Source organism: Linepithema humile, chromosome 6 (assembly GCF_040581485.1).
Source record: "Linepithema humile isolate Giens D197 chromosome 6, Lhum_UNIL_v1.0, whole genome shotgun sequence".
Taxonomy (NCBI): domain Eukaryota; kingdom Metazoa; phylum Arthropoda; class Insecta; order Hymenoptera; family Formicidae; genus Linepithema; species Linepithema humile.
Genome location: NC_090133.1, coordinates 26870613 through 26894719, shown reverse-complemented (window position 1 = coordinate 26894719; position 24107 = coordinate 26870613). Strand labels below are relative to the sequence as shown.

At 38.7% G+C, this 24107-nt stretch overlaps 1 protein-coding gene across 2 annotated transcripts; it reads right to left on the bottom strand.

Annotated features, from left to right (window-relative positions):
- Nucleotides 1–105: 105 nt before the first annotated feature.
- On the bottom strand, nucleotides 106–23723 carry T48 (FU domain-containing protein T48). Of its 2 annotated transcripts, none has more exons than XM_067356578.1 (5): nucleotides 23346–23723; nucleotides 2681–3005; nucleotides 2442–2594; nucleotides 2149–2293; nucleotides 106–1827 (listed from the first exon to the last, which is right to left on the bottom strand). In XM_067356578.1, the coding sequence occupies exons 1-5, from the start codon at nucleotides 23599–23601 to the stop codon at nucleotides 1192–1194; spliced, it is 1515 nt and encodes a 504-aa protein (XP_067212679.1). In that variant the 5' UTR covers nucleotides 23602–23723; the 3' UTR covers nucleotides 106–1191. The 2 variants fall into 2 exon arrangements, with proteins under 2 accessions (XP_067212679.1, XP_012221164.2); XM_012365741.2 differs by having other exon boundaries at nucleotides 106–1854; nucleotides 23346–23717.
- Nucleotides 23724–24107: the final 384 nt, after the last annotated feature.

Genomic DNA, 24107 nt, shown 5'->3' with positions numbered 1-24107 from the left:
TACACAGCGATATTGTGCTTCTACAAAATGTTATATTTAATTTTTTTTAAATAATATTTTGAAATAATTTATGTGTGACGAATAAAATGATAAATATGAAAAAGATTTCATTTACAACTACATATATTATATCCGATATTTTCTTACATTTATTACTAAAATATTAATCAGTATTTACATCGATTTGTACAAGTGACCATTTTGGTCATACGTATATATATGTAAATGATACATCCGACTGAAATACTTGTGTGGTATGTGTATTCATATAAATAAAACTACGGCTTTTCCGCTTTTTACGCTATTGAGTTTACCACAATATTACGAGTGGAATATAAATATTTTTCTTTGAAATGCAAAATGCAAAATGTGAAATGAGCATTATAGCGTATATCACTGTAAATCAAGTGATAATTCACATAAAAATTCACTGATACATTACATGCAAATAGTAACATACAAATTTGTATAATTATAAATTTTTCTCAAGAGTACAATACAATATTCAAATAAGCGGACGAGAAAACAAATGTAATACAAACAAATATAGAAGTGACATAGATGCGCTTCGATATTTGGATGCGATTTAAACGGAAACGTTGACTAGTACACTATATAATATACAGTGATCGTTATTAGACATGTACAGCGCAAGAATTAAATAAAGACCAATATTTATACAAGAGTTTTATAGTTATTTAGCTGCAATTTTGTCTATTGCACAGTGTACTTGGATACGTTCAAATCGAAGACATTATTTATAAAATAATAGTACTTGGAACATAAATACAACATTTATAATACATGCAGAAATTTTACGAAAACATATCAACATTCAATATTTTGACACGTTAGAAAGAATAAAATGAACGTTTTTCTTTAAAAAATTAACAGAAATTCGAGAAGTTTATATCAAGATTTCAGAAATGGCAAAATTTTATAACACACTTTTTATAATTTTTATAATTATATACTATTTTTCTCACAATGATACTATGATTATACCGCGCGAATGCTTTTGCGCAAATAAGATATCGATGTGTCGTTAACGTAACATGGAATACAAGATTATCGAAGTAATGTGTCGAGAATTTTAGGATCGAAGGAAAATCAAGACTGATTGTCTTCGATACTTCGGGATATGTGATCACTCCTTTACGAGTCTTGCACTTGGATATGTATTAGTCGGCATTACAATTCTGTGGTAATCTCGTCCTGCGGCCGAAAACCGAGGATCGTAAAGTCATCGATAAGATAATCACGAGCGGGCGACCAGTCCGACAGGATTGTGTAATTAGCCGCTTCCACAGGGCTGCTCTGGAATTTCCATTGAGGATTTAGGTCGCGATCCAACCCGTCGTTCGTCTCGCACTCGTCTTGCAACATGCGAACGCTGTTTGTCTCCAAGGCGCCTAGCGCGCCGTTGTAACTACGATTGAACACGGAGATTCCTTGAAGTTCCTGGAGATGCGAATCGCTTATCGTCCTCACGCCACCGCGCTTCTGACTGCTGCCGTAGACAAGAGGCGTCGTTTGGCCAATTGTCGAGCCATTCGGACTGAGCTTCTCGCCGTTGTAAGCACCAGAAACACTGTTTTGACCAAAACTCGAGCCGAGGGGACTGCTGTCCTTCGCGTAGCCGAGACTGGAGCTCGCCGGGCTAATACTCGACTTGTCACTCGCCTGGAACGTCGCGAGTGGTACATTCGCTTGGAATGTCGTGAGATTAGTCGGGGTACTCCTTGGCTCATATGTGGTCTGATGAGGCGACGGTTGCGGCGCTGCGACCGGCTGCACTGGCGACATTTGGACGGCGTTCGTCGGCTGCTGCAGAAATGTCACGAGCTGAGCCACCTTCAAGTTGCAACAAAACGATAAATATCATAATCCATTCGGAAACATTGTTCGAGCACGTAGAAAAAAAAACAGCTCATTCAGTCGGATTGCTGCCATTCGGAGGGGAAAAGGGGGCTTAACGCGGGGAACTATCGTCTAACGCTATGCTTTTTGCATACAGCTTGGTATGTGACTCACCAAAGTGCTTTAGGGACTGGCGTGAAAAAGAATCGAAAGTGTAAGATAAGATCGGTAGCGCTCGTTTATCATTTTCATTCGACGTAGAAACACCCGCGGGAATAAAAATCTTACCTCTGGAGAACTGTGCCTCTTGTATCTTCTCAGCAACCGCTCCGCCCAGGAGAACAATCGTTGCCAATCGTCGGGTGGCAGTGGTATCTCGTCATCTCTCCTATTCACGAGGACCAATATTCTCGCCAGATCACGTAACACTGGTCTGTAATAACATTAATAAAAATAAATAAGGACACGCGCGTAAAGGTACATTTGATTTAAAAATTATACTATAGATAACACATTTGGACATCTTGTTCAAAAAAATCTTTTCAACTAACAAGGGTAATTTCTCATTTCTCCATTCGTACCTGTACGCCTGGATTCCGACGGCACCGTCTCCATTACTTCCCGAATAGTACAATTCTCTGACTTGTCGCCTAGTATCGTTGAGCATCGCGAGAAAAGTATGGGCTTCTCCGCGCAGTGTCGCCAGGTGTTTCAAGAATTCTCTCCTTTCCGCGCTGAAATTCACAAATCGGCAAGTTATTTTTGGCAAGTCGATCGCGCGACAGAGAATCGGAGCGCCGACGAAGAAATTGAGCCGTACCTGTCTTCGTACTGCTGCGCCAGCTTCGCCGCCTTCTTCTTACGTCGGTGCACGACTATCGCGCCGCAGATGATGATGAAGATGCAGATCGTCGCGCCGGAAATCACCCCCACCAGGATCGCGACCTGGCTACCGGTGAGGCCGAGCATATAGCCGGTCTCCCGGCAGATACGGCCCATGTACTCGTCCCGTGTGGACCAGTCGGCGATGAAACCGGGCGGGCATGTGTGCACGCAGGTACCCTGATGTAGCAGCACGGCGCATCTGGCGCACGTTCCGTCCCTGCACCTCTGGCATCCCGTGTCGGATAAGACGCATTCTCTAGCTGTAATTCAGCAAAATTTGTATTAGTAAAGTTTTCTCATAAACAATATGTTAGATTCCAAGGAACTATTAATAAATTAATAATTATTAATGAATTTATCAATTTGTGTAATTAGTAAATTAGTTAATAATGAACTTTTTGCCACGAATTTGTCGCGAGAGCTACCTCTTATTTTCTAAAAGCTGGAGGGCATAAAGACTAGAAATTGTGCGTCAAACTTTTCCGAAGTTCTTGCCGTCGCTAAAGATCATCAAACTTGGGTCGAAACTTTACGTCCAATGTAAACTTGGAAGTTTTATTTTCTCAGAGCAGTTCCCGACAGCAAAGTTGACGCTGAAGCACGGTGGAGTTGACAGTGACTTTCAACGTGGATCCAATCATTGAGTGAACACTCTTTCTCTCTCTCTCTCTCTCTCTCTTCCCCCCTCTCTCTTAAAACGATTCTTATTAGTAGAACTATATTCTTATGGTCTTAGAAAAAGATTAATGCACTCGGAAACTTTAACCGAGAACTTGAAAACGGAAAAGTTTCGTGTTGTGTATCGTCGAGTCTAACATTTCTGTTTGCGAGAAGAATAAAGTGTACTTAAGTTGTAACTTTTTATGTATGGACAAGCTTTACACTATCATTTCCTATCCTCTCTGCATATGACCTAGTGCTACAATACTTTCTGATGATTCTACAAGTATATTATATTACAGTTCTTTCACAAGTATTTCAAAACAAGATGTTTTTCATTTATAATTTCTTTAATCAGTTTGGAGCTAATATTTTCTTGATTAAAGCATCGAGCATAGAGATTTTACTTATTGCAAATTTTCGATTTTCTCCAGATTATATATAAAAATAAATTTTATTATTAATTCTCAAATTAAAAATTCACGGAATGACATATAATGCAAATAATTACAAGAATACACAATTTAATGCGCAGTAAATTTAAATGTTGAAATATCTCAGCTGGCGACTATTAAGGCTCTGTAAAAGTACCTAGCACTGCTAGATATTGATATCTGCGTTATGTATGTCAAGCATTTGGGCCACTGCTTGGGGCTATGGATCACTGACCATGGTAAAAATTCGATTCGCACGTTGCACGTTTCGTTCTTGCGGTCTCAGAACTGTAAGTTTTCAAAACGATATTTTCCTTTTTATCACGTTTTTCTCAACTTCCACTATTATTTTCTCTAAAGATTTTTTCTTATTATCGTCATCTTTCGGTGTATTTCTACATTGTCAGACTTACATTACATGTATATTTTGTCACATATTTTGGTGAGAGAAAAGAGACATACTTAGTCTTTCTACATTTTTACGTGCCTTTTCAACATCTTTATTCTCATTGCATTACCCGTCGCTCTATTGACGTTCGTTTCCTTCTCCGATTGTATATACTACTTATGTCTCTTTCTGCTCCTAGTTACATCTCTTCCTCTGCGCTCGGTGACCAGATATACATCATGCGGGGTCATGCAAGAGAGCCGGATGGACAGCGCGCGAGAAAATTGAAAGACCTCGTGTGCGCGAAAGGGAGACCCCGGAGGGGCTTGCTCTGGTGAGGCGGTCCATTAGTACGTATATGAGGAATGCGGTTGCTGGTTTCTCGATTATGTGGGTCTATAAACGCGCGCGCGCGCTCCGTCACACTTGGAAGCGGCGGTCCGACGGTCACACACATTCTCCAGGTTGAGAACACTAGGTCGGGTTTTACCGCTCCTCGCCTTCTCCAGCGTGTGGCGTGTTCTATGAACCTCGGGGTCGACTATTTATTTTACCGCCAGCATCCTTCGACTCTTCGACGTGAAAACTTGTACCGATATCGAGGCGCGTGTTATTCCTCCGAGATCTCAACTTTCTACGCCTTTCCTCGCGCGGAAAATGTGTCTGTATAATTTATTAAAGATATGCGTATGGTAAATATGTGCAGAAGAATTCAAACAGAAATTCCTTGTGATAATAAACAGTTACGTTTCATATTATTCGCATTATATTTATATTATTTGCACGATTGATCGTATCGCACGTCCGATAGAAAGTACATGTCGGTAATTTAATATTATTTAATGGAGAGTTTTGTACGTTGTAGATTTGAAAGTTCGCTAGTGAATAGTGGATAAAAGGAAAGTGGATCTTTATGTTACTAAAATGAATTGAGAAATATCGGAGGATTAATAACTAATGTAAAATTGCAGCGTTTTGATAAATATAATATGTAATTATAGAAATATATGGATTATTTTCATTTTATTTATATTATATTTAATATTTTTGTAATCATTTTTATAATAATTTCAGATTTGAAATTCACACCGTGTTATATTATACTCTTTCGTAACTTTTTTACAAATCAGACTCTGTCAATAAAAAGACTTTTCGTAATATAGGTACATCTGCGCGACTGTCAGTAGATTCGCCGAGTTGAGTTAATAACTAGATAATTAAAGGTCGAGGAGAAGTCGCTGCTTCGAACGGCCTACATGATCAAACCGAAACGATTTTTCATCTTTTTCCTAATTATTTCCCGTTATTTTTTTTAACGTTCACTTAAATACAATTTTATATTCGCACAATTTTACCCGGAGAAAGTTTGGAGAAAAAATGTTCTATTTGTTAGTGGAATATGATACCCGGAATTCTGTTAAGCACAAGACCAGTATTAATTTCGCAGGCGTGGCGAACAACAGCTTGTGAAGAAACTCTGACGTCGCACAGTCGTGTATCTTAGCAGCAAGTACTTACATACACTCGTTTTCGTTATTAATTAATGTAGTTAAGTAGACCGTGCATCGTCTACTGCTGACGTTTCTTGACTGAATAACTTGTATGTCCGGAGTTAATCTTCTCGCAGTTACGTCATGCCATAATATACATAATTATGTATGCCGATTCTCTATCTACCAGCATAACTTATCACATTTTAATATAATTTAATATAATTATAGTTTAATTTATTTTCCGTACTGTTGAAATATTTTCTTTCTTAGAATCGATTTAAAAAGACTGATTAAAGGATTCGTATAAAAATAATTTGGCAGTAACTTTTAGTAAAATAGAAAGAAACGTGTAATATAATTCAATGTTTAAAAATATTTAAACTTTTATATTAAATCGATCGTCGCATCGTCAACTCGATTTTTTTGTTTACTACGTGTATTTTGTATAATACTAACCCACATTCGCAGAGCCAAGCTTTCGTGGCTCGCTCCACGTATCACTTTACGCGCGGATTTTAACGACCGCCGTAAACGTCGTCTCTGAATTACAAAGTTACAAGTTCACGCGGCCACGCGGCGACGGTGAATCCCGAGGAGTATGAATCTTTTTAGGCACACGAAGCTCGTATGTCAATCGCCCGTGTACACTCGATATATACGAGACGCCGTGCGAGTACAGTTACTCACGAGCACGACGCACATATGCGATGCACATATGCGATGCACATATGCGATGCGCGACAGCTAGAGATGGGATTGAGTATCTCGCAAGTAGGTGCGAACCCGACTGGTTTCCGACTCTCTTTTTTCATCGTCACTCTGAAGAAACGAAAGCGGTACTTGTAAGCGGGATCAAATTTGAGCGAAAAAAAGAGGTGTGAAATCTTCTTAAACGAGTATTCGAAGAAATAAAAAAACAATACTTTCAAAAACTGAATACCGTAAGCAATTCGATCCCATCCCTAGACGACAGCATCGTCATTGCCTTATGTGCGCGCACGATGGTAAGTCTCTATCTCCGTCTTTCCCTCTTTCCACTCTTTCTTCTTCTTTACCTACGTCCGCAAAATCTCGAAACCTGAATCTTTCCACGCCAGGTACGTTCCGACGTTGGCACTCTTCGTGAAATTCATTAACGGAAACGCGTGTTAATTAGCCCGGTTCACATTATACTTTTTGCGTCGCTGCGCGCTCGCCGAAAACGTTTTATTAATCTATTTCGGACTTTTTCAATCCGTCAGAGTGAACAGCTAACAATATATTGTGGACGTAATATTTTTCGATGTATAAATAAGCAAGTTCTTTTTGCTAATTTGTTTAAAAGTATTGATATATATAAATCTCATTTTTAGTTATAAATTCATTTTCTCGTACAACAAATGGAACAATTAGCAAAATAAGAGAGATTAATGTTTTACTTGACTCGTGAATATTAATAAGATTGAAACGATAATAATAAGGTAAATGAAAGAAACATACAGCTGAATATTTAAATACCGGATAAGCATTCAATCTGCATGTTGGTACTTTCGATTCGTGAACTCATTACATAATAAAGAGCGGTATTATCCAATAAACATGAGAGTAATACTTATATCTATTTCGCTATTGCGTACTTGCTTGATTGGACATTGGTCAAAAATTGCTGAAAATTGCCGTTACTTGTCGAAAGCCATTTTCTCTCCTCAGCCAGAGAATCGAAGAGCACGGCTAGCTACACGTGAGAGCTATTGTTGCACGGACATCAAATATCGAAAGTGCATGCTTTTAAAGTTCAACAAAAAATTTCATTACAGACGAAGTGCACTCAGTAGCGACTTCGATAGCACACACAGATCACAGTGCACGTTCAAGATTGAAAAAATAGACGTAAAATAGGTATTACTATTAAAAAATATATCGCCATACGACAAATCTTTCTCACATTATTATTTAACAATTGTTAGTCGAATATTTCGCGCGCATTAACGAAGACACACAATGAGATGCATGTAAGAAATTCTGATCGAAAAATTTCTTCTCAATTTATCGTTATATTTCTTTCTCCGTTTATTCCCAAACGCAGCGGTAAATAATAAATAATAATAACAAAGTATAAGTATAAAAATAATATTGAGAAAAGCTATAATTGTTAGCTTTCTTGCAATATAAATATAGATATACAAACGTCTGGATACGATGTTCTCCGCTTCAGTAAATGTGCTGTATTATTACATCCAACAAATTCCGGTGATATATTTTGCAGATCGTTGGAACCCATTTACGTTCCAGCGGTCGGTCGCGGTAGTTCATGCCAGCATCGGATCAAGGAACTTCCACCGGACTATCAGGAAGTACCATTACTGGTCAGGTGAAACTTCTCTCTATCTCTCGGCCAACGATCAGTGCACTGTTGCTCTCGCTGAACATTGGCGCAGAGCTCATAATACGAAACTAGCAGTGATTTACGTTAGCATTTCTATGTTCACGTCGCTCTCGCTCCCCTCGCGAACAACGGTAACATATGCTGATTAGGACTTTCAAGCAATTTCCGTAGACTACTTGCTTCGTATAGAGAAAGAGAGAGAGAGAGAGAGAGAGAGAGAGAGAGAGAGAGAGAGAGAAACATATAAATTATATTAAATTATATACATATGTAGAAATAAAAAAAATTTTAACTAAAGATATAAGTATTCAACGGCTAAAATATATTATAAAAGGTTTTCGAGAGTATAATGTTTAGTTTAGAATAATGGCGAGTGTAAGGACACATTTTTCGATAGCCAGGTGAACAGGTTCATTCGCCATCAGGTACATTCACCTCCTGCTCGATATTCGAGCAGCCGACACACTTTCAAGCGCGCGCGACGTCGACTGAGCACCGCTGCAAGGCCGCCGGGAGGCCGATAAGCCGTGAACGCAACAACTCTATTGCAAAAGAGCAAAACGCAAAATGCGGGAAACGCGAAAGTCGCCAGTTAAACGCGGATGTCGCTCTGTTTACGGTGATTTCGCAGTAACGGCGAGCAAGGATGTACCGGTAATGCCAAGGTTGAGGACGAAAGTCTTTTAGTTTCTGAAAATCTTCCTCGAGAAAATATCCGAATATATCAATATGAGCACCTCAGAGGTATACTATATTAAGTCATATTTTTGTCGAAAATTAAGTTATTAATACTATTAATACACAAGATTCTATTCCAATTTTTATCCGATGGCAAATGTTTTCAAAATAGAAATGACTGTATAAAGTTAAGTCATACCATGACACATTCATCAGGTATTAAGTCGCAAATCATATTCCGCAATCACACAACTTTATTTCTGAAACATATCGAAGTGTGATATTATACTCTGCGAATTCAAAAAGTTTGCAAAACATTATAAGTATTTTAATGAGAGCATATTAAGAAGCGAAAAAACTCCTTAGATTCTTCTGAAAAATTACGTTTCTGTGACTTAACATAGTATACCTCTGAGGTGCTCGTATAATATTAAATAGCTCCCTTCTCGACAAAAGTTGAAGTAATAAACATATATATATTAAGTAACTAATATATATATGTAAGTATTAAATAACGAGAAGAAAAATTAGAAAAAGAAAATTCGCTTAATTTAAAACTTGGATTGCTTGAACGAAACACAAGGGAGGAATCGTGTCTTGTCATAACAGCTCCACGGATCGCGTCCTCGTGCCTTTTTGGCACTTGGTAGACTCGTTTAAAATTCGTTAAAGCGTTCAATTAGCGCGAGGCAACGACTTACTGTGAATAAGACACAATTGGCAGACCGAACGGATGGTAGGCAGATGCTCGCGTCTACCGCACGTGCATATACGCATTCGCACGTGTGCGATTTATGATACTACGATTGCTTTTTCATGTTTAGATCATAATTTCATGTCGCGAAATTATCGCGCATCAATATCTCATAACTCGTTTCTAAAACCATCAAGCTGCTAGTCGACAATGATTGTGCTATCTGAACTTTGATTCGCACATAAATATTTCTAGTAAAAATATGTTTAAAAATAAAAGATCCAACTGTTCATTATACTAGTATTAGCGTATTGATTATGTATTCATGAGCTAAGATCGGCATGATTAAAATTGGGCGTATCGCACAACGTTATGGAAGACCAGAAAATAAGTCCCAGAAGCACACACTGCTAAAATTTCCTTTCGAGTTCAACATGGACAAATGTCAAATTTGATTACACCTCGATGATGTGACGATATGCGATTTCAGAAGGTCGTAATGTGGCCTATAAGAATGTCTTACGTCACGGATGTAAGGTCTTCGCACGGCGACCTGACGGCGAACGATGCGCTCATCGTTCAAAGCACAATGACAAGAATCACAACGCTCACACACGCGATGTGAAAGCGTAGCAAAGTTAATTTTCCATGAACAAACGCCAGTTATCACGTATAGCTATCGCGCATGGTGACTTCATAAGATCGCGCGCGACTTTCCGATCAAATCATGAACAGACTTAGTTCAGGATCGTCACTCGCACGGCAATAGGCAAATCATTCGCATGCCGTTGATTGGAAGATTACGCTGAAAATGTTTCCGTAAGCGGAATATTATTTTATACTTTCCCATCTGTGTGCAAGAATTATTTCTATCGAGCTCAATAGTTTTTGCGCTACGGCTAATAAAAAATAAAATGCTTTTCGAAAATACTTGTTTTCTTTTCAAGAATAATGTTTAATAAAATTTTCATCGACAATTTCGAATCAATCGAAAAATATGCTTAGAAATCTTTTTACAAACAATCGGAAATAGATATCATGTCCTCAATTTGTAACATTCTAAATTTACGACTGTTAATCGGTTAGCCGATTAGCAACTATTCTTTCGACACGTCGAAAGTTAGAAACTGCATTGATTTATCGAATTGGTTGCCGAATTATACGAATTATACCGAAAACTGATGTATGTGTGCGAGGCGAACTCTGCTTTCCAATATTCCACACGAATTCGCAGAGGGCGGGCAGGCAACGTTACGAGAAAGTACACATTGCTCTGTTTCGTGCGCGTTTAGTCCGCGGTTTTGCGAAACTTAATTTCGCGGATAACTCGGTTGCCCGAGAAAAACTCGGAGCAAATTTATAGCCGACGACGTACTGATTACTCGTACTGTCTGCTTATTACGGCTTGTTTAACTTCTGTTTGGAAAACCGAACAAACCTGATAAAAAGTAAAAAAAAAAAGCCAATTCCCCAGTAATTAGTAATGAGCAGTCGAGAGAAAAATACGTGACCTACAGTTGTTCCACGTATTTGAATCGCAAATTCGTACGTGCATACTAAAGGTACACTGAAAATGTCACGATCGATATACGGGCTTCTCCGTATAAAAGCAGTTTCAATTTTTTCTTCAATATAATTCGCGGAGGTTTTTAATCAACATTTTGATGAAAAGCAAACACGGTGTCGATCTTTTCTTATTTGTTTTAAATGTATCTCATGTATATACAGTCGGACGGTAATCTTTCAGCAATTGCGAGCAAATAAAATTTACGAATGTTATTCGTTAAAATAAGCATTGCGGTATTTGAAAAGTAGCTGATCAAACAATTTAATTAACAATCTGGAACGGCAATGCGACGCATCGTACTTGAACTGCCATACTTGAACTCCTAAACGTTTCCTCTTTGCGAAACGTCCTCGCTTTTGCACGCCGCGATGCATATCGTGCATCTGATTACTACATTGAATCGAGCGCATATTTAATATGCGCCCGCGTCCTTCTTACGCGTCTTTTCTTCTTTTTTTGTTTCGCAAAGTTGTCGCAACGAACCGCGAAATATTGTTGCACGCTCGTGCACGCGAGAGCAATTATAAGCATCGGGAAAGCGTGCGGGCGCGATGTCGAAATGCATAATTTCGAATTGAATCCGCGCAATAGCTATCAGAAGGGAAAATGGGAAAACGGGGATCCGGATTTGCATATTCGCACTCGTTTCTGAAGCGCGGACTTGCCGGACAGTCCGGCAAGTTTATGTCAGAAGTAGGTCGGCATAAATTGAAATAGATGAGAGGAGTTAATTGCCGCGAAGAGCACCACAACGGGCACGCCGACATTTCCGAATACAAAGAGGCCATTTCATGTACGCTTACCAGGGAATAATCTTTAATTTAGTCTACAAGAAGCATTAAAGACTAATAAATAAACTGACACACAATACTGCAAAGGGACATAATATCTGGCATGAATAGAATATTTACAGAATGCCATTTCTCTTACTATTTCTTTCTCTTTCAGCCGGTACTTTTTTTGTTTTTTATCCACTTAAAAATACATTATAAGCTTACAAATTCACATAATGGAAAAATGTAAAAATTATAATATAATATTTTTATGAGAACTTTGCTTTGATATCTCTTTTAAATATCCTAATCAAAAAGTTTTCATAATTTACTCGTTCTTTTCTAGATGTATTCTATATGTATTCGTTATTCTCTCTATAAATAGAGACTCTTATTGAAAGAGTTAACGTGCAACGACGACGTCCTGGTGCGTATCTCTATCGCTCGCGTTCTCCGCGGCGTTCCTACAAACAAGTAACTGTACTTGGCGATTTACTCCTCTGCGGTGAGGTGCGCCAGTGAGCAAACAAGGCCCGAGCGCGGGCCCGTCGGTGCGGGACGGGAAGGGAGATGGAGAGAAATAAACACGGACGTAGAAAGAAGACAACGTATACATCAGGTTTCGCCGAGAAAGAGGGAGAATCGGTCATTGCGTAACTTGATTAGCGTCGCGAGTCGCGAGACTTTATCGCGACTTTATCGCAACGAGCCTCCCGGCACGCGATACACGTTTGTAACACATCGCCAAATGATACGAAATACTCTGGCTGTTGCACAATTTTCTACTCTTAAATACTGAGTAGTCGCGTATAAATAATCGACTTCAATGTAAATTAACTTAACTTTTTACAAAAGAGCAAAGAATAAATTTGATCTCTCTATCGAGTCGAGATTTCAAAACCACAAATTAATTATTTGCAAAGAATTTCGGAAGAAAATATAACATTTTCGGCAAAAAGCGTTCCCTTTTAAAATGGAATAACATTTCATATCCATTGTTCGCATCATCGGCGAATCTGAACAAAATATGCGTGGAAGAAGGGACGATATCGACCGGCGCGGGGGGTTGTTTAGCGGTCGGCCGGAAAGGAAACGCGCCTCGCAGACTGGAGTGGGACCTCACGCGAGACCGGCATGGCACGCACCCTCGCACCCCTCGCGTTTATCGATCGCATCGCGGAAACGCAGGTGACCATTGTTGAATCGGCGCTTCTCTGGGACGCAGATGTGGCGCGTACTAACTTCAAGCCCGCGCGTCGAGGAGTTTTGATTCAAACGCTCATCTCGAGCCAAACAAATCCAATAAACTCGCCTTTCTCCAACACCTTTCTATGCATCCTTATATATTTACAAATTCAGCAATTTCCCCAAAAATTCCGTGAGAATTTGAGTAATGTGTGCGGAGAGAAAAAAAACTTTAAGCGGCCAAATGAGAGTTATCGGCAATGAGCGCTCGGGAAAGTAGCGATGATAACCGGCAGATAATGACGAGAACCGCAAGGGAACACGACGATCATAATAGTAGTAGTAGCAGCAGTACGACGCGATGTCGCGAAGGAGACGTGACTGGAAAACTATGCGGTCGACGATGTAGACACGTCCGCGTGTGCTTGTGCGTGCGACTACCTGCGCGTCTTTAAAGTCCGCTTTTACCTCAAATCAATTCTGAGTTTGTCCGTGCTGAAACGAGGATGACACGTTCGCTTTAGTACGCCGTGCATATACATGCGCGCATTCTTTCCTACTATTCGGTCAAAACCACAAACCGGTTCTACCCTTTTTCCTTCAGTTCCCTTAACTTTTTCTTTTAAATATCAATTTTCTTATATACAGATAAGTTTCGGAATAATATATATCTTATTGAACATTATTGTACTACGTGTAATAATAATAATAATACGTACACTTTTTTCTGGATATTTAATTCAGATAAACGGAACAAACCAGTTAAATGAAAGAACGCATTGTTTCGCGCGCATTGTAATGAGATTGCAGTGCAAAACTTTTAATCACGGTTAAGCGAGATAGTAGAAGAAGGCAGCAATAAAATCCAGCGAGACGAGCGAGGCAGTAACGAGAAGGATGCAGATGTTTCACTGAGTTACCAGAACCAGGGCGGAAGTCGTAGAACCGGATGTCGATAACGAACCCGCGAGCGCGCCTTCTGGCTCGTAAAAAGTTAACATTTGGCCGATAAAGGTGCATTTTCTCTTTGTCCTCGCGCAACGAACGTCAGAAGAGCCGCACTCCTGAGCATACACGAGACGCGCGAGAGTGCCACGTGGAAAGTGCGCATCTGGATATCAGCGATGCATAAGAGCACAAATTTATTTTCAGCAACCTAGGATGTAAAAGAACTCGTGTCGTTTTTCCCAACAGAGAAAAAATTCATTCTTCGCTTGTAAAAAAATTAAGTGCATAGAGGCAATTTGTTGTAAGTTACGACATGCAAATAAACGTGAAAAAAGTAACTTATTAAAATGTGATCCTTGAAAATAAATACAGATGCTCCAAAGATTCGTTATAATTTATGATATAGAACACTCGCTGCGAAGAATGCCTAGGCACAGGTATAAGTCAAAAATAGGCCTAGGCACAGGTATAAGTCACAAATAGGCCTAGGCACAGGTATAAGTAAAAAGTAGGCCTAGGTACAGATATTGTCAAAAATATACTCAAGCCGCATTCCTGAGTAGGCACGAAATACGTGAAAGTGCGCATACCAGCGATGTATGAGCACAAATTGACAGACAAAAAATATGTAATACTTTATATAAGCGGTCTGTATCATTCCGATTGTCCACGCTCAAATGCGAGAAGAGTCGCTTGTGCAGTAAAGATACATCGTAAAGAACGCTCGAACAAACCGGAATGACCGTAAAATCGATTCAAAGGCGAAAGATTGCTGGCACGCGTGTCGTTCCGACAAGTACAGCTGATCGCATGCGTCTTTAATTCTTTACTACTGAAATTCGAGGAAGAGTCACATGAATTATAAGAGCTCTGTAAGCAAGTATAAATTTTTGGATGTAATGCAGCGATCGTGTCAAAGAGATTTATGTAAGAAAATATATTTTCGAAGCAAGTGGAGTCAGTAAAATAATAATTAATTTCAATTAGAAATAAAAGGCGAAAATCCGAATAAATTTCCTGATCAACTCGATACATTGAAGAGCCATTATATATAATTAAGCAAAAAAAAAAATTCAAGTTTTATGCTCCATACTCTTTCATTTTAAATATTAACATTTTACTTTCCGTAGAACGCGGGTATCTGGAAATTACTGTTATACCTGGTTGTTTGAGAAATGACAGATCTGGGACATCTTATTTGTGCACAACTTGCAGTTAAATGTGATCATACGAGCGCGCATGAACGACTCGTTTTAACGGATGTTAATGGATTCAGTTAGCACCTGCTGCCTCATGGTTGTTCCCGCCACTCGCAGTCAACATCGTAAAGTTCGAGAAAGGACGGCCGAGATCATTGTCGTGCGCTTCAAAAGAAAGCATAGCAACCCGTTTTTCAACCTCAACTACGAGAATGTTAATCGCTGGAACTCTTTTTTAAAAATAAAAGGAAACTCTAGAACTCTTCAAAAATTGTCCGCGCGCCAAGTGTCTTTTGTGAGAGGAGATAATTGAAAGAAATAACCGCCGCGTATGCCATTGCAAATACATATAACGTAAGTGACCGATCACTTTCCTTCGCGTTATAATTTTGCTCGTGATGTGGTATGCATCGCAAGTTTATCGTCGAAGGAAAGTACGGGAGAAATTTCACGGCTCAACTCTGATACACGCTTGCTGCTTGAGCGTTACATACTAAGAGCTACACGCGCTGTAGAAAAAAAAAGTGTGTCGCGTCTGCCACGAAGACGATTATCGCGGCCAATTTTCAGACATTCGGGGTGAAAATAAAAGCATTTTCCAATTGACGCGGGTCTAAATTTGAAATTAATCCGTTAATCGGCGTGATGGAGTATCTTTGTTCCCTAGATTGGACAAATTGCGTGCCGTGTCGCGTGCATCCGGTTTCACGGACGGTTTTATGTGACGGCGGATGTCACACGCAGCGCGCGATATAAATCACGCATCTACGCGTTTTAGAGAGAGCAGGCTAAATTATATCAGAGTGGAGCTTCGCGCGAGAACAGTGCCGCGCAGCGCGCTCCTATTATCGCGCTGTACTTGTGATGCTAGCGTACCGTTATATTCCACGACGCCGCGTCCATCGTTGGTACTTGGCGCGCTGTAATTGCCTTATTGATTCCTCGCGTCGTGTGCGTAGATCGCGGGGTAAAAATGAAGGTTGAAAAATTCAATTCCTAAATATTTAATCTCCCAACTCTTGCACGCTACGCAAAAAAATAAATAAAACCAGTTTAGAAAAAGACTATTTGAATACAATTAATTTATTAATCGCGTAATCAGTTCTGTTACTGTAACAGTACAATGTAAAGAATGTTACGGTAAAAATACTCGATGCGTTTCGAATTCCACTAATGCGCTTCTAAGAATTGCAGCGCATCTTTCTTCCCACATGGCAGAGATGATATTCTTTTTAAGGAGGAGATGGATGTCGCGGCGGCGCGCTACGTTAACTTTACTGATTTGATTTTTATCGCGCGCAACAAGAAGAGAATTTAAACGTCAGCGACGCGTGCACAGCAGCGGCTCCGCGTGCTGCACATGGAAACAGATGGATTGCGCTAGATTCGTAGAAGAAAACGGTACTTTAGAAAATCAAATAAGAGCTCTCTCTAAAGATGGGAGAAAGAGGGACGAGACTATCGTATACCCCACCGCGCTATCCGCGGCATCCACGGAACCGTCACCCGACCGGTATATACCGGTCAAAAAAGTCTGGATTCCCGCTTGCCTACGGTTCGTCGGAGTCGAGTAAGGTTCGAGATAAGAAGATCTTACGAGCGAGCGCTCCGTTAACCTTTCCAGCCGCGATACAGGCGCTTATACGGAATACTTTACTTTCTGACTCGTGGATTATAAATAAATTAAATTTTATACGACGATAAAAAGTATCTAATTTTATGACAATCTGCTTGCAGAGGCGAAAATAATATTATTTAATATGAAGATATCAAAATCTTATAACAAAATAATCCGATATTAAAATTGGAAATATGGAAAATTTTTTTAATTAAAAGTTTTTGTTCCGTTTAAGTTCTATTTATATAAATAAATAAGATAAATTTTTGCTGTAATAGAAATAACAAAAATTATTCTTATCACGCAAATAAATATCTCATTGTTATTTTGTTTTTTATATATAAATTGTGTGCCTTTATACAAATTTTGTTTGTAATATTTATGCAATTAAATATTATCCGCGGCTCTGATATGAATTAATAATTCGATATAATTATATATCGATTGAGTATAACACACATGTTATAAATGTAATAACATATTATCATACATATTGAAATTTGTAACAAACGCTAATAGTGCAAGTGGCATTTAGGTGACCTATAAATTAATAACTTGCTAATTAAAGCCAATAAATAACTGTAGTGTGAGAAATATGATAATTTTTAAACATCAAAACAACGCAAGTAGAGCATGTCTCGAAGAAAGCTATGTAATTCTGTGTGATAATTACACATTGAAAACTAGCGTCAGCTTAATGATTTGCTTGTAATTTGTCTTCGTTAGAATCAGGAAATAACTTTGTTCACCTTAGATCACCAAATAATTACTTATACGCGTCAAAAATCTGCGTCAAATCTGTTAATATATTCTGTGAAAGTGTAAATTCTTTTAATGTCTTTATTAAATTTCTAGGTGGCATCTCTCAGATTTTGAATTGATATTAAAAGAACTGTGCATAAATGAATACAACGTGAAAAACTATTTTCACCGTCGATGTATCTAATCTTGAAATCACGTGTTAATCAGTACAAATTTAATGCCAGATGCACGTCTGGTGACTTGATGTGCAATCTCTCCCGGAAATACTGCTGTTCATATAATACATATTCCGCTATGATGATTTCGATAAGTTGTCTCATTTGCAATTATCATAACCACGATGCGGTAACTTGTCAACAGTTTCGAAATTCTACATACCACCTTCATTCTGTTAAAAAAAAAAGGATGAAATCATCATTATATAAAATAATATTATTCCGAAAGAAAGATTAGCATTTTTCACAGTATAAGACTGATTTTCGTAGCGTTCATATATTAATAGAAGAATGCGGAGCCAATATATTTCTACAATAATGTTTTCTGACATAACGTCGTTTGAATTTCAAGATGCTTGGTCAATTTTGTAAATCGTAGATCGTGCGCGCATCCTACACGTCGCATCATCGCTGAAGCAAGAAATTGAGGATTGCCTTGCATTCTATATCAGACACAATTATGCAAATGTACAGCGGAGCAAATATGTGTGATATTACATTAGGGATGTTTACGATATGCTTGGTTAAGTGATATGTGAATCGAGAAAGAATCGTTCGCAGAGACGACTTAGCGGCGCGGATTGTGAAAATCGCACGGATAAACATCGTAACCGTGAAATTCGCGTAGTTCCTTTCTTCGCTCAAGGATGAGCGAGCGGTTCGAGCGTCTTCATCGGCAGCCGGGAAAGTGTTAATAGAAGCGCGCGCCAGCGAGAATAACTCGCTCCATCCTATGCGAAACAATAAGCGGTGTACGAATCGTACGATCGCGCTAATTATGAAAACTCCGGGCAATCTTCTCATCTGCGCGATAATGGCTAAACCGGCATTGGCCATCGTCGGTTCGCATTGAGCGAGAGCATGTTCGCTCACAGGATGCTGCCGCTCATCATCGCCGGGGACGGCGACGTCACGTCAGTGACGCGTGTCGCACGCGGATCCCGGACATGGTGCCCCGGTCGACAGGGCACTCACGAGACGAAGAGAGAAGGAGAGAGTAATTTCGCGACAGGGAAAATGAGCCCGGCGGTATGATAATGTGCAGAAAAGCACATCGCGCGCGCGCGCGAAGAGGAAGGAAGAGGTCGAGGATTGCGAAATTGCGCTCGCGGCAGTCGGAACGGTATCGCAACAATGCACCGGAAGCCTGAGAAAGAGCGTATTCCGTCGGCGAACCGTCGCACGATTAAAGCCCATCTTAGTCGATTTGTTACTCGCCGCGTTTCATTCGAGAGACGGCATTCCATGGAACAATTCTTTGGAACAATCATAAATAGATTTTTTTGTTCTATCTATTATTTAAATTTTGAATCCATTAAATCTTGTAATTAAATTTCATATTGTCTTATTTTATATAAATGTGTTATTTAATATACGTAGAAGATTGCTTGTCAGAAAAGAGACTTTAAAAACGTCGAAAATACTTTTTTCGCTTATACAGAGAGATTTCTTTCGTGCTTCTTGAAAAATAAGAATATCAGAATCATAAAAATATAATTCTCTCAGAAAAAGAATAAGGAAATAATTAATTTATCATAAATGAATAGAGAATAGTTTTCTACTGTATTAATTGTGAATGTAGATTATAAATGATTTATTATTTCCAGATCTGTCATTACCGTTTCAGAATGCTGTTACATGTATGCGAATTAAAGAACACATGATGAAATCTATCGCGGAAGGCATTGTCCGACGTTACATACCCGGCACTTATACATTTTGCAATTTGCCGTTTGCATCTTTTCGGCAATTTATTTGAGGCTTCGCGTCGGAACGTTTTATCTTCGCAATATGCGACGGTGATCATTGAACCTTTCACAACCTGGTGCAAAATAAGTTTGCGTTATAACTTTTAGCATCGTTATCGCGCTGGCTATAATATTGAACTGCGGTGAAATTTGTAGTGCACACAATTCTACATATGTGTATGTGTGGATTATACGCGGAATGAAACGTTCATTAACGTCTCGGAAAGAAAGATGAAAGTGAAAACCGCGGCCATGGAAATTTACATACGTCGGTGCAGCGTACCGTAACACGGACTCGAGGAGAAATACAAAAGAAACTTAACGATGCATCGTAAATCGCATTTAAGGATACAGGCCGTAATCAATTTGGATAATGCGGTCAGCAAACATTGGATAAAATCCAATTATAACAAGAAATATATATATATATATGGTATATATAAATATAATAAAAGTGAACAGAAACATTAAAAAAGCAATCAAATTAGAAACAACAAGATTATTTCTTTTGTATTTCTCGCAAAATGTAAAATGTGTAATTATTTTTTGCAAATTAAGCGTTGTTTAATAGTTGCCTTTTTCAATGAATATTTATACATTTATCTATCTTCATTTTATTCCATTCTATATTTACGTAGATTTTTGTTTTACATCGACAAGGACAAAAGACTTTTTAAGATTTTAATTGAAATCAAATCAACAATGGAAAGCAAACAATAGCCAAAAAGTGCTTTTTGACTTTTATAAGCCTTTCGTCATTTATTTGATTTTTATATCAAAAGATTTATTTTTCCCATTAATAAAACAATAATTGCAGCGAATCACTATCTCTGAACTGCGCATGTAATAAGATTATATGAAGCGTATAGACTCGTTTCGACCCCCAAAGTGCGTGAAAGGGTTAAATTCATTCAGCCGGCATTCAGGCTGAGCATTCGAATGAACATTGAAAGGGTTGATCTGGCAAATTGCGTATACTATCCGGCTCCTAACACAACCCTGTGTAACGTTGGTGGTCTGTTCACGTTGGTCGCAGTCGTGATCACAGCGGCCAGCCGTTCTCTAAGTCGCGGTCGCTCAGAAAAGCACGGTCGGGCAAACGCGAAAACGGTTCTCGTCCTTTCACTTCCACAAACGAGACACATCGACCTAATCGCAGCCGATAGCGCAAGTAGAGGTGGCGTAAGAGAGCGAACCTCCGTCTCCGTGTGAACCACGCGCAATTATTGCTCTTATAATACTCCGAAAAAATAACGGTGGGAACTTGTTGAGCGTTTTTCGACTACGTAACGAATCTTCGAAAGACGTATCCTATTACGATCAATCTTTTAAAGACTCATTCCACTCGTTGATTGAATAGAAATCAAATGTATCTCAATGTATCTCGATAAGAGCTCGTTTTCTTATTACTGCCATTGTAACGCTTTCTGTGAATTTCCACCGTGAAGATTTCAATCGCGTAACAAAGAACGAAAGAAATTTGTTCATTTAACGAGTATACGTTATAGGAATAAGAGATATCTCATTGCCGCGCAATCATGTTCCTAGGATTAGTTACGATGAAAGGTGACGGTGCCGCGGTACCCTACGCCATTGAACGGCACAAAAGCACACGGGAGAAGTGAGCAACACCGGGAGAGGATTTCTGGTGCAATGCACCTGTAAACTCGCGAGAGAGAGAGCATTGTGCAACAATTAGCGGTCGAGACGGCCATGCTGACTACTGCCGGCCGATGGCCAGGCGAGCAGCCGCGCTTCACGCTCGCCTTCAGAAAGGGACGCGCTGTTCGTCACGCACCAGGACATCATCGCCTTATACAGAAGAACTAGAGTATTCTAGATATCTCGTAGAAATATTTGTTCTATGAGAAAACACAAGAATGTTGATACCTGACTAAAGATCGCCCTCGAGCTCGTCTCGAATTACACGTGCCTTTCATTCAAGCGTGTAGTGTACTTTAGAAAAATCATATAGGTATGTTAGATTGGTGCAAAAAGTTTGTCACTTTTCCTATTTTAAATAAAATTATTGATCTTCATTTTAAGAGAGTTCGGAGTTTTTTAAATCAGGCGTACAAAAACTTATTTCCAGATGAAAAGTTTATTATATCAAATATAGAATTAAAAAGTACACAAACTTTTTCAGTTATTTAATATTCTTTTTTTCCTCTAAAAATTAGTTCTCCGCGCCTGATTTAAAAAACTCCGAACTCCGAATTCTTAACAATGGAAATCAATAACTTTATTTAAACAAGAAAAAAACCTTCATGAAAAAGGAAATATCTAAAGTAATATCTAAAATTAATATCAAAGTATTGATAATTGTAAGAAAAAAATAATGTGTAAATATCAAGATTATTTTTACTTTTTAGATGTTCTCTTTTCGTGAAAATATGTAAAACGATGATTATTAGAAAGAATATACGAATTTTTTCAGCATTTACATGTTTTTTCCAATCAATCACAATATATTCGTGAAATTTAAAACACCAAACATCATCAATCTAGATTCGTAGTTTAAAAGCTATGTGAAATTCAGGAACTTATCAAATCCAGATAACTATTCTTCCTATCGCGCGTTTTGTACGCCACGAAACCAGCAAGAACGCACTGCAAACGACTTTCTTACAAACGCATGATGCGTTTGTAATAACTGTCTCTTAATATGGTCTCTTAATTTAAGCACGCGTAATTAAGCTACACAAGCAATTAGGCGGTTAAGGCTGTCATCTTGAATATATTACTTGCACTAAATTAATAGTAAAAACATGTAAATAAAATTTCGGATTCAACTGCAATTTTAATTAGCGCGATTAAACGAGTGATCAAAATTTATAATATTAATAAAAAAATAAAAATTAATCTTTTCGATACTTTCTGCTGAAAATGCTGTTAGCGAAAGATTTTCTTGTAGAAAGCAATTTACATATAAATCTTCCTATACTTTGCGCAGGATAATATTGTATTATATATTCTACGTTTCAATATACGATAGACTAATCAATTTTTAATAAGACTAATAAGACTGTAAGCCGCAAATTGCGGTGCTGAAGTTTGCTGATGAAGTATAGTACTTTAATCCCCGTGCATGCAGCTTTAATTAACCCTTTAGATATTTCACCCGAGATACCTTGCTGGGGAATAGCGTATCTTGCATCACATAACGAATATTGCGCAATCTTTTCAAGAAATATATCGACCATGCAAAATTTTAAAAATACAGCCTAATTAAAAGTATTTTAAAAAATCATTAAAAAGAGCGTATCAACTTTACACTCGACATTAAATATAATCATCTCTCAGATTAACATTAATTATTCACAAGAAGCGAAACAAATATTTGCCGCGTTCAGCGCTGAACATACGATAAAAGTACTGAGCATTTTGTTCAGTAAAACAAAAAAATTGGACAGTAGAATAGTTCAAACTGTATTTTTAAATAGCGCGATTTAAAAATCAGCGATTTTGTTACAAGACGATGTGCATACACGACTATATTACATTGTATTATTATATTCATATTGTTTCCATTTCCAAATAACAAAATTGCAAATTATGCAAAATTGCATATGTGTATGTGCAATAATTTCATATTTAAAAAAAAAAACATAATTTTCCAATTCTTTAATTTAATTTTTTCCCGCGAAAAAACATCGTAAATTTGTTCCGCGAAGATACAAAAATTTGTCTCGCACTTTCAAGTTACTTCTTTTAGGATCTTCACAAAATCACTGCCTTAATTGTATCACTGATCGACATAATTTTATATAACTGGACGACAACTGGTCTGATTGTATATGCAGATGGTTTCCACGTGTGTTCGCGGCGCATTGTCACGCGATATGTCAAAACGCTAAGTTCTCTTTCTTTTACCTGACGCCTCGTCCTGGGCCTGGCTGTAATCCGCGAGAACGGTGAGGAGGAACGCGACACTGAACTTCACCAGTAGCGTCGTCAAATTACCCATCTCTCCGAGTCGACATAATTTTCCCGTCGCGGCGGCAAGAGAGTTCACGACGCGTGATCGCGCGAGCTCATAATCGCACCAGTTACGCTTTCGCGACAACGGCCGGCAACAAGAACACACACCACACGACGTCCGGTGGCGCACTGCACATTGACTGCACATACTACATGCACGGCCACAACGTACAACGATGCCGCGAAATCCTCGTGCGTGGAGGGGGAGTCCGCGTACGTAGCGACCTCTGACGATCGATATCTGAATGAGCGTGAATTACATGTATATGTGTATATACGTGTGTATAATACATATGTTTATAGAATAAATAGGATATAAATGAATTTATTGCACGAGATTGATAACAATATTTAAATACCTGCATTTTTACCTGGCAATAATTTTACATAAATCGTATTTTGGCTGCACTCGCAGCGGGAAATGACGCAAAAGATTCGAGATGACTTCGATCGGCTCCAGATGAATCGTCAATGTCGAAATCAAATAATCGTTGTACACGATGTTCAACACGTTACGGCAAATCTTTAATCAAGAGACACGGTAGTGTCTCGCGCCAAGTTCACGCGTAGCGCAAGACCGACCGTGTATCTTTACGCGAGACGGAAGGTTCAGATGAGTCGAGATTATCGGATCTCAATAACGGCTGAGCCGAT